The sequence below is a fragment of the Sparus aurata genome, chromosome 7 (genome assembly GCF_900880675.1).
Source record: "Sparus aurata chromosome 7, fSpaAur1.1, whole genome shotgun sequence".
Taxonomy (NCBI): Eukaryota; Metazoa; Chordata; class Actinopteri; order Spariformes; family Sparidae; genus Sparus; species Sparus aurata.
Window position 1 is genome coordinate 20,759,697 of NC_044193.1, and position 11,060 is coordinate 20,770,756.

An 11,060-nucleotide genomic window follows, 5' to 3' on the forward strand; every position below is an offset into this window, starting at 1 on the left:
GAGGAAAATGAGGCCAAACATTGGCATGCAGGGTGCTGGCATGTTATTGTAAAACTGACATGCGACATTAACAGGACATGTGTGAATCATCCTTTTTTTTTTTTTTTTTTATAATAAGTATAATTAAAACGTGTATATTTTTTTTTTGGTTTATTTAATAGGGACAGTCTGTTCTTGAAGAATACGCTCTTTTGTAGGGTCCTGTGACTATTAATAGTAGACTAGCCTGCGAGTTTAGGTCACCTGTACCCTAAGGTGATTTAATTAAGACTTAATATTTAATATCAGCGGTTTTCAAGAGCTACGGAAGCGTCAGAGGGTCAACAGGGACATTTCCCCCCCGTGTCACTTGGTTACCATGACAACAGTGGTCCAACAACGTTAGCTGACTGCTAACTACATGTTACTTTTTACTAACTTTACATATTCTTAACATAGTTAACAATTATAGTGTGCGCCACCATGTCGAAGTATAAGGTAAACAGAAAGCACTGTGTGTGTAAATGTTGTCCTGTATGCGTTATACTGACAAGATAATAGATGTGATATGTGCTAGTTAGCTGCTGCGTAGATTACAATGAAGAGTAGGTACATAGGCTAGTTGTACTAAGGACTGCCTAAACATACCTGTTTGGGTGCCAGGTAGTGTGGTGGAGGTCAATTAGCTGGTGAGGAGTTGCTACATGATGTGGAGTTTCACTTAAAGTTTAACTTGATAACTTAACACTCCATAAGAAATCAAGCTAGACTAAGTCTCGGTTTGCTTTCTTCCTCTTTGCAGACATCTGGACACAGAGGTTCATATGACTATCCCAAAACTGAGGAGCGGTGAGTGTTGATGTAAATGAACAGTTCTGAACAAGTACTGGTGACAGTGACGATGGTGACAGTGACGATGTTACCATTTCTCCTCAGATGTGTGCGTTACAAATGTGGCCTTATCAACACCATACAGGACGTCCTACGCCAAAGACCAGGCTGGGTTGAAGTGAAGGAGTGAGTAGGGTTGTCTGGTCATCGTCACATCAGCCTCCCTGTCATCATATGTGTGGCTTGAATCTGGCGTCTGCTCTTTTTTTCCTCCACAGTGATGGAGAGTGGGACTTCAACTGGTGTGATGTGGGCTGGCTCAGGGAGAATTTCGATCACTCCTACATGGAGGAACATGTGAGGATAAACCACTTTCGCAACCATTATGAGGTGAGGCACCATCAGTCTAGCATGCCTTAATAGAGATTTCAACAGCACCAATCACATATAATTCAATTCAAGTGTCATGCAGTCTTTCTGGGATTCTGTTTTTTTACGTTCCAGCTGACTCGCAAAAACCTCATGGTGAAAAACCTCAAAAGACACAGAAAAAACCTTGAAAGGGACGTAGGCCGCATGGAGGCATCCAAATGTGATTTCTTTCCCTGCACCTTTGCACTGCCCAGCGAGTATCATCTCTTTGTAGAGGAGTTCAAAAGAAGCCCTGGCAGCACCTGGATCATGAAGCCGGTTAGTTGAAGTACACTGCAGATGTAATCTAGTGCAGTGAAATGATTTTTAATCCACTTTTTGGATAAATCCCAGAAACTAAAGGGAAATTAGTGCAGAATTGCAAGTCATGAAAATTAACCGGTGTGTTTATTTAGGTGGCAAAGTCTCAAGGGAAAGGCATTTTCCTGTTCAGGAAACTGAAAGACATCATGGATTGGAAAAAGGTAACATTAATTTCATCAAGTAATGTAATGAACAATAACAGACATGTATAGCCACGCATCCACATATTCAGATTGATCACATTGTTCTTACTCAGGATGGCACCCGCCCAGAGGAACAGAAGGATGCAGCTCAAGTGGAAAGCTATGTGGCACAACGCTATGTAGAGAACCCCTACCTAATTAATGGTAATAAGCTGAGTGAAGAATGCACTTTTATCATTAATCCAGTTTGGAGAGAAATCATCAAGTGTGCCAACTGATAAACTAGTAATGGACAGATTGTGAACAAGAGGATTGGAGAGCAGATAAAAGCTTTCTTACTCAAGTACTTTTTATGCTTTTTGTACCCGCAGGCAGGAAATTTGATCTGAGGGTCTATGTGCTGGTCACATCCGTATGTACTGCACCCTGAAAATCACAATGTTTTATACGCAATGTTAATTTTGCTGCATGCGTCAGTCAGTGTGCGTGTACAGGCGTCTATGTGTGTGTGTTTCAGTATATCCCCTTGAAGGCCTGGCTGTACCGAGATGGCTTTGCCCGCTTCTCGAGCACCCGCTTCTCCCTCAGCACTATTGATGACAAGTGTATCCTTTCCATTGCCATCTCCATTCATTTGGATGATGATTCACTCATGTGATAGTCTGATTTTTAATACCGAAGTTGTGCCAGTTTCCCTTACCAACTTAAGCCTTTGTCTCAAATATTCGGGCAAAGTTAGTTTTAAATAGACTGGTTTGACCCAATTTCTGAGGCGGTTGTTCCCAATTATGTCGCGTTCATGCACATCCCTGTGGAAGGCATGATTACATCACCAAATTCTACTTAGCGCCTCTGTTCAGACATGCACCTCACCAATGTGGCTGTTCAGAAAACAGCGCCAGACTATGATCCTGAAAAGGTGTGAAATTCAAGAACCTCAAGCAATAGTAATCAGTTAGCCAGTTTTTCTTAAATGCATCCCCTTTGACAAATTCGGTCTCCTCTTTACTCCTGCATTGTTTTATTCATCTCCAAATAGGGATGTAAGTGGCAGATGCAGCAGCTTCGAAGGTACCTGACGGCAAAACATGGCAGAGAGACGGTGGAAACCCTGTTCAAAGAGATGGACAACATTTTTGTCCGCAGTCTTCAGAGTGTACAAAAGTTCATTATAAATGACAAACACTGCTTTGAGCTCTATGGGTACGACATTCTACTGGATCAGAACCTCAAACCGTAAGTTATTGTATGGTTGGCGCGCTCACTTCCTCTTGAAATGTCCAAACAGGCACAAGGGCCTGGATGCTCATAGATAAACAAAGAAGAGCTCATGCACAGACAAGCAAACATGGCACAAATTCGACTTCCCTTCCTGAATTCTTAAAAACAAAGCAGTAAATCTGCTAGTGTTCTGCCCCCCTAAATTGCCAAGTATGAACACCTCATAAATCTCCACGGGGTACCTGAAAAAAGCAGGTATGCAGTAATCCCGCTGTAAATAACACAGACACACTGCCGCACAGTGCCTCAGTCACATACGCACGTTAATTCTCTTGTTCATGCCTACCAAGCAGTCTTTATTATACTGTTTGCTCCTACTAGTGGTTTGGCCTAATGCCGGCTTAAAAGGTTAAGTAAATGTTTGGTGAATGTCTTCATCCTCCATCTCTCTGCAGGTGGTTGATTGAGGTGAACGCCTCGCCGTCACACACACCCAGCAGTCAGGAGGATTACGAAATGAAGTGCCGGCTGCTGGAAGACACGTTGAACGTGGTTGATATGGAGGGAAGGTAAAGTCTCCGTTCTCATGACATGGCTTCCCTTTTTGTCAACAGGTGTGAGGGCTCCCTGTACGTCCAGTCACTACATACATCACATTCTTTGATATTCACTCATCTACATAATCAATATTTTTTAGCCTGAGTTAAGGCACATTTGAAAGTTAAGAACATGGAGGGGGAAGCACCTTTGAAAAGACTAGCTACAGTAAACAGCAGGCTACCAATTCCTTTAGAACCCAAGGTGAATGCTGTACAACAGATGATGGGACGTGTTTCTCTTATCTCTTTCTGTCTCACCAGCGCTGCATTCTAATTAACAGTGTTTTTGTTCTCATTAGGCTGACTGGCAAGGAGAAAAGGGTGGGAGGCTATGATCTCATGTGGAACGATGGGCCTGTCAATAGAGAGGATGTCAACCTAGAAACATTTGGCAGTACATGCTTCACTGCCAATACACACTTAGGTAACCTTAACATCTCCTCCGATAAACGTGCCAAACTTATCAGGCGATTAAATCAATGCTATTTGCTCATATGGAAAAGCCTTCATCATTCACCTCTCAATAACTGCTGCAAATTTATACTTGTTCTTCGCTGCAGGGTGTGTGAATGACAGAGAGAACCAGCTTCGCAGGCTTCTCAAACCATTTCCAGGCCAGAGGAGGATGTAAGACACTCGTCATTTTTATGTCCCACTGCGACAGTACAAGATACTTGTCTGGCGCGGGCTCGAAGGAACACAAATAACTGAAAGACATCAGTAATATATCATACAGAATGAGCTCTCCGTGCCGATATGATTAAATTCAAAGCACCTAGGTTGAATTTTGAATATGCAAATTCATGAAATCTACATTTCGTTCAAACTACGGCCAACCTTGTAATTTCAGATATCTAAGGCATATTTACTTGTCTACAAACGTTTTTTCCATACAAGTGCAGTACTTTGTATGATTAATGACCACGCCGCGTGTATGTGCTTAGGTTTGGGATTTTAGCAGTGTCTCGTAATAAAGACAGTTATGAGCTGTGTATAATGTCTTTGTGTGTTCCACAGAATGGCAAAAATGGATCAATGTCCCTTGAGTGCAAAACATTTATTTCTATGCCTTACAAATACTTGCATTCAACATTGAGAAAATACATACCACAATCTTTCTGCGTGCGTGTCAACATAATGTACACATTTGTAATAACGCCGCCCCTCCCGGCCCCTTATCTATGGCTTTGATACTTGACATGAAGATTGAGTAAAGAGGTGCAATCAGAATACATATCACATTATTTACATGAATGTAGTGCACATGGTAGATCACAACAAACAGATAAGACACTCTAATGTAAACACAGTGTTCTACACACTTCAAGTATGCAGTGGAAGGATGATGATATGTATAACATTACCATGTTACAGCATGACAACTAGGATGTTGACCTTCCATTGAATCAAGGGGATGACCAATAGTACAGCACAGCAGACATTAAGTTACATTCAGCTCTTTTACTAAACACTTTTCTACTTGTGCATGATGATGTAAACATAATAATGACATGGATGAGTATGAGTCGACCACAACACTTTTTTCATAAATATAACTATGGTATAGAAAATTTGGAAAAATATGCATTTACATTCGTAGCAAACATTACACTGTCTCCAGTGACGGAAACAGCTCAGCTCTAGGCAAAATACAATATATTATCATAGACTACAATTCAAGCTGTTCAAACATGAAAAGCCCTTGTAACCAAAAATGTAATACCATTGCACAAGTATATCCGAAACAAATTACATTACTTCGCAGCACACCACCACTTATTGCACCTCCTTCTGTCTTCAGCAAAAGATGCTTCAACTGAGCATTATGTCTGATAACATGATGAGGCACCAAAGAAAAGACAGAAAGCAAACATTGAGGAAAGGAAGTGCGATGAAAACAAATACATTCCAACATCAAAAAGTCCATCAGTAATGGCTATGGTCGTGTTCAATGACTAAAATGGAATGATCTGTGTTTAACTTTACCATAGATTATTGATGGTAGAAGCTGTCCAGTAGTAGAGTAGATGCTTATTTTATGCCTATTTCAACATTAGTAGCACACTGAGAGACGACTGTGCAGTGCAAGAGTTCAGTTTACATAGAAGCTGTGTTTATAATCCTACTAGGGTCATAACGAGCCTTCTGTCATTGTACATTTGGAATGAAATACACTACATACTGTATATACTGTATAACTGTTCTATTAATGTGTCATACTACGTTTTGAAAACGTTGTTTTGTCTCTACTCTAGCTGCTTGTTAGTTTTCACCTTTTGAAGGCTGTACACCACGGACTGATTTAGACTGCTGTACAACAGTTACAACATGTTAGTATTACACAGATTACACAGAAAGCAAGCATAGGTTCAAGCTCCTGTACCAAGTAAAGCACTATAAAGCACTGTAGGTCTATAGGGTTTACTTTGCAACAAAATGCACATTTTTTGTTTTGCCATTCTGCTTACTGCTAAGCGGTGCTTTGGAGAGAGGCTGCGGCTCTTTTGCAGCTCTTTTCAGAGCGGTTTTAGAGGCCTGACCTTCTGCCTCTGTCCTCTGCCAGTCCTTCTCCACTCTCTTGGAGGTGAGGGCCTCTCTCTTACTTGCAGCAAAGACACGCTTCTCTGCACCAGCTGCTTTGCTGCCACCAGGCTCCTTCTTCACATCTGTCTCAGAGTTAGCTCTGACGCGGCTTTTCCTCACCTGACCTCTGCCGTTCGGGTTAGTCCCAGACTCCTGGGGTTGCTTACGGGCATTGCCTGCAGCCTGCATGTGCCTGAGATGACTCCTTCCAGCTGAGGGGCTAACTGGGGTTTGGGCTCCTCCTCCACCGCCGCCGTTGCCGCCTTGTCCTCCTGGGCTCTGACCTTCGGTTGAGGTTGCTCGGGTCTCGCTGCTGCTCCTCTTTGCTGGTGCCCCAGGTCTGGCTCTGCGCTCAAGCAAAGGGCTGAGGCGCGAGTGGCGCTGGTAAGCGTAGGCAGAGCAGCTTCCGTTGCACAACGGGTAGCGAATGTGACAGTGAGGGCAAACTGGGAAGCGGGAGTGCTGGTGCTGTGCTGCGGCAGGTGATGGAGGGTTGTTGACAGGTGCGAATGGGAAGGCTCGCTGGCTGTGCCGCAGCCCTTTCGGGGAGTTGAGTCGGGATGGTGGAGCTGTGTGAGGCCTCGGTGGGTGAGCAGTAGTGGCAGAGGGGAATCCCTGTGGCCTTGAGCGGCTCCCAGGCGGACGGCTGCTCTCTGCTTGCACTGTTTGGATCTGGAGCCACTCAAGCTGCAGCAGCCTCTCCAGGTACTTCTCCAGGGGCCCCACAGGTTTGGGTCGGGGGGCACCACGGCCCTCCGTATGAAGGAACACAGCCAGCTGTCTCAGGCTCCAGCTGTTGAAGGGAGGAGGCAGGAAGTCTTGGTAACTGTAGCTGGGTTTCTCAATTTCATCTTCGTCGCCCACAATCCCACGGGGGCCCGGGAAGTCCGGGGGAAAATCATTACTGTTGATGACCTCGGCGCGGAGGTTGAGATGAGGAGGGGTGCAAGGGGTACAGGGAGAGGGCAACACAGGCAGCCTCTCGGAGTCTGACAGATCGCTGGCGCTGTCAGTGTCGACATCCTTTTGGTTGTAGTGCTGCTGTAGCGCCTCCGGGGTGGGAACCGGGGAGTGTGTGAGGGGGTGTGCTGGCATGTGTCGTAGCCCTGATATTGGGGAGAGAGGCAGGGAGAGGGCTCGCCGGTTTTTACCCATCCCACCGCGATTCGGTTGAGGCTCATTGCCGCACGGTGACAGCCGCTGATTGTCGCGCTTCTCCTCCTTCCTGTGCACAGATAAGTGTTTGCGAAGTTGAGGTTTCGAATCTCCTTCGTCTTCAGGGCTGTGAAGAGACAGATGAGTGTGATGAGGAGAAAAGCTGTTGGGGATTTGGGGGGGATTTACTGTACCTGAGGCAAAGCATTCAGTTAAGACTGTAAACCCTTCTCCACACATACCTGGAAAGTTTGCTTGTGTTCCGCGCAGAGCAGGATTTGACCCTGGCTGCTTTAGACTGTGCACCCTGTGAAACACACATTGAGGAGACAGTTTTGAGTCTTATTACGCACACAGCCCACATCACACGCAGCAGCACCATCTCAAACACCATCTCTCTCTCATCTAGCAGAATGCCATTCACTCACCCTCTGCACTGCTGTCACTGTGTCCTTATCCTGACCTGGTCCCGGGAGGCCATTTTTCATCTGCCCCGCCGCTTTCTTCATCTTGTTACCTTTCTTTGAACTGTTGAAACATGATAGTGGGGCGTCAGGCTCGCCTATAACCCACGTCTGAGACAAAACACGACAGGTCCAACTCAAACGTGTCGCTGTTTAAAACGAGGCCTACCTGGTAACCGGTCCGGTATTTTCAGTGTTCTTTACCCGAATCTTCTCTTTGGAGACGACGCGTTTCAGTGTCGTGGATGCTGTGCGTTCCTGCATGATGGGCCCCATGATGCAGGTCGCCAGGCGGGGATGTTGTTTCGAGTCCAGCACAACAACAACAAAAACAACAAAAATCAAACGATACGGTAGCTAAAGAACCCAGCCGACATCTCGGATCTGACGCTCTATTCTGAGAATGAAGCTAAAAGCACCCATTTTCTCAAAAGTGCTGCAATGCATCATGCGCAGATGTCGACAGTCGTCTCTCCGCTGCAGGCTGAAAAACTCGTCCTTCCTCCGCTGCCGTCGACTCGCACTCGTCAAATAACTATGTAGCGAATATTTTTAAAGGTTTGGTGACAGAAGACGTATCTTTTTTCCGACTGTCATCTTCCTCGCCATTAAAAATGCAACACGGAGGCACACGGCGCATACGCTTTGTTTGGCTCGCCGTCCCAGGCAGATAGGTTTGTTTACCTGCCGCTGACTGGCTCCGCGCTTGTGTCGGAGAGTGGGCATGCGCGGTGCATCATGGGACTTGGAGTGGAAGCACACTAATGGCTCTTTCAAAACCACACAGTGAAACGCTCTCCAATGAGTATACTCACCATTCACAAATTGCGCATAATTAAAGCGCGGGAGCGGTGGGCGCTATTCGATGTAATGGTTTAGAAAGAATCGAAAGGAACACAAGTGTTAATCTTAAATCACTCAGTGTCCCATGCAGCGTCAGTGACATTCTGGTTGCGTTTGCAGCTTCCTGTTAACTGCGCGCATGTTTAGCAGATCTCCACCGAGAGCCCGCCGCAGACATGCATGTGATTCGGACAGATGGGACCTTGGATGGCGGTCGCAGATCAGGTTGTGTGATCGCGGCCGATGGCGGAGACTCCATGACGCACGGGAAAACGCGCAGCTCCGATGAGCACTGATTCACACTGAGGAGCGAGCTTAGGCTTCATCGTCCAGCTTTAGATGTAGCTAACGCGTCATATCTCTATTTGGTGAGCTGAAGTCAACGTCTTGTCTTATTAAACCATTATATAAGCAGTGTAATTCATGCTGCAGATGTTCAGAGAGGGTGGTTTACGCTGTATGCATTCAGGCACGTACTCCCAGAGCACACGCCCACTCGGTTCCTGCTTGTGTGTTGTCAGATTTACCAGAGTCTGATTCGCAGCAGGATATCATGCCTCTTCAAATAAAAAGGGTGCACTAATATGCTTCAGCTGTTAGTATGTTTGTAGTTAGAGCACAGTATGTGCATGGATGTGATGTAGCACCAATGCATTAACTTTAAATCTTTACAGGTGAGGACACCAGATCTCACACAGTATGGACAGAGGGTGGTTTATAGGACATGAGAAGATTCGGCCAACAAGGTCCGAGGAGCAGATGCCCAGTAGCGTCTCAAGACCCTGCATGACTATCAACCTGACTGATATGCTTCGAGCAGACAAACCTAATGCACCAAAAAAGCCAGTTCCAATCCGCCCCCCGAGCCCTCGAGTCTCTCCGCCGAAGGCACACGAGTTCCACTGCAGTCACTCCTGTGAACCCCCTCCCAAACCCATCATCCGTCAGCGGTCACACTCTCTGCCCTCCAGCACGGAGAAGAAGGAGCGGTGCAGGAATGTCGGTGTGCGGTTCGTTGACTCTTTGGGGGTCGACCTTGAAGACGTTAGGCTTTTCAGATCTGGGGAGGATCCGTGTGTGCCACATCATGTCACCTTTAGATTGTTGATGGGGGCCGAGTTGGCAGATGGAAGGCATCTGGAAATATCCTTGCCGTACCTGAAGCCAAGTTTTGCCCAACAACCAGGCGACCAGCCAGGATTCTTGCAGCGTGTCCAAGAGCATAAAGTGTGTCTGGAGAGAGTCTTGTGCTTTGAGCTGGGTGTCATTGGAATCACCCAAGTCCTCAATTTGGACTTTGAGAAAGATGTCACAGCTCGGTATTCATTTACAGACTGGAAGAGCTGCACAGAAACTAAAGCCTCTTGGGTGTCCACCATCACCAAGACTTTGGAAGGAGGAGGGGGCCAACTCAGCTGTGATACTTTCCGGTTTCACCTGCCCGTTCCTCCTTTCCTGCAGCCTGGAGCAGTTTTGCAGTTCGCCATCCGGTACAATGTTGGTGGGGCTGAATACTGGGACAACAATAATGGAGAGAATTATAAGTTAGTTTGCCATAACTACAAGCTCACTGTGCCAAAAGAATGCGAGGATAGCATGGTGCACTTCATTTAGGGTGCTGACTAAGGTAGACGAATCCATTTAGAGCACTTTATGATGGTTATCAGCACGTATGACTAGAAATGTGTAACTGCATCGTAACATGTCATGTTCATTTTGTTCAAGATAAACTCTGGACAGACCGAGCCAGAGCAGAGTTTACCAACACTGGTGCACTTACACCTGATGCCAACTTTAGTCCCACTGTTTCACTTTTGTGTGTTATTTTTTTAAACACGCGCTGTATTATTTGATTTTCTTGCCGATTTGAAAATTGCACTTTAATCTGGGAACATCCGATGGGAGTGACAAGCACGGAGCACTACGTAAATATTCTGTGCGATTGAATTAATTGCACATTTTCTTCCAGCTGGGTCTTTATGTATTAAAACAATATACAATGCAGGAATCTGGTCCTCTGAAACCATTTGCTTTGTATTCAGAGCTTATTTTTGAGTCAGATTTTGTCAGACAAAATGTCCAGACCATGCAATAAATACAATTTCAATATCTTTGAATGAATCAGAAATGAATGCTTATTTTGTATTACAATTAAGTACAATTGCACACTATTGTCACCTTGTATTATATTAATGTTTGTAGTAGTATAATTTGTATTCTTTCTGAAAGCTAAAGTCCGACCTCCTTTCTTAGCTTTGACACCAGTTTTTGGATATTAAATGTCAAATTCCATTATCATGTTCATCTTAAAATTGTTAAAATGGCATTTTTAATTTCAATATTGTCCACTGAAGGGGGGGGGGCTGTTTTGATTAAATAGTTTGAATGTCGTCCACTGTAAATAAATGTCAAACAACTTTTCCATTTTAATGTTTAATATAGCAGCAGAATGCCGACACAAGTATTAAATCAAATCCATTTTATTTATATGACGTCCTCTGTCCTTA

General features: G+C 45.1%; 3 protein-coding genes across 5 annotated transcripts in view; 2 read left to right on the forward strand and 1 right to left on the reverse strand.

Annotated features, from left to right (window-relative positions):
* ttll9 (tubulin tyrosine ligase-like family, member 9) overlaps nt 1-9,356 on the forward strand; it is an 18,196-nt gene extending 8,840 nt beyond the window's left edge. The window contains exons 2-15 of one of the 3 annotated variants that reach the window (XM_030423420.1): nt 782-828; nt 916-996; nt 1,089-1,200; nt 1,315-1,500; nt 1,638-1,706; nt 1,802-1,892; nt 2,060-2,100; nt 2,206-2,293; nt 2,549-2,607; nt 2,728-2,924; nt 3,365-3,478; nt 3,808-3,932; nt 4,069-4,135; nt 9,228-9,356. In XM_030423420.1, coding sequence (XP_030279280.1) covers nt 782-828; nt 916-996; nt 1,089-1,200; nt 1,315-1,500; nt 1,638-1,706; nt 1,802-1,892; nt 2,060-2,100; nt 2,206-2,293; nt 2,549-2,607; nt 2,728-2,924; nt 3,365-3,478; nt 3,808-3,932; nt 4,069-4,135; nt 9,228-9,231 — 1,281 coding nt within the window. In that variant the 3' untranslated portion in view covers nt 9,232-9,356. Of the gene's footprint in view, nt 1-346; nt 478-781; nt 829-915; nt 997-1,088; nt 1,201-1,314; nt 1,501-1,637; nt 1,707-1,801; nt 1,893-2,059; nt 2,101-2,205; nt 2,294-2,548; nt 2,608-2,727; nt 2,925-3,364; nt 3,479-3,807; nt 3,933-4,068; nt 4,501-9,227 lie in introns of those variants that run through there. The other 2 variants (XM_030423421.1, XM_030423419.1) reach the window with 2 other exon arrangements.
* On the reverse strand, nt 5,055-8,425 carry fam217ba (family with sequence similarity 217 member Ba). Its single transcript, XM_030423413.1, has 4 exons — nt 7,880-8,425; nt 7,675-7,774; nt 7,489-7,553; nt 5,055-7,373 (listed from the first exon to the last, which is right to left on the reverse strand). Exons 1-4 carry the CDS (start codon nt 7,984-7,986, stop codon nt 5,930-5,932), a joined length of 1,716 nt encoding a protein of 571 aa, XP_030279273.1. The 5' UTR covers nt 7,987-8,425; the 3' UTR covers nt 5,055-5,929.
* On the forward strand, nt 8,691-10,972 carry ppp1r3da (protein phosphatase 1, regulatory subunit 3Da). The gene is made up of 2 exons (XM_030423422.1): nt 8,691-8,921; nt 9,228-10,972. The coding sequence occupies exon 2, from the start codon at nt 9,253-9,255 to the stop codon at nt 10,165-10,167; it is 915 nt and encodes a 304-aa protein (XP_030279282.1). The 5' UTR covers nt 8,691-8,921; nt 9,228-9,252; the 3' UTR covers nt 10,168-10,972.
* The last annotated feature ends 88 nt before the right edge of the window (nt 10,973-11,060 follow it).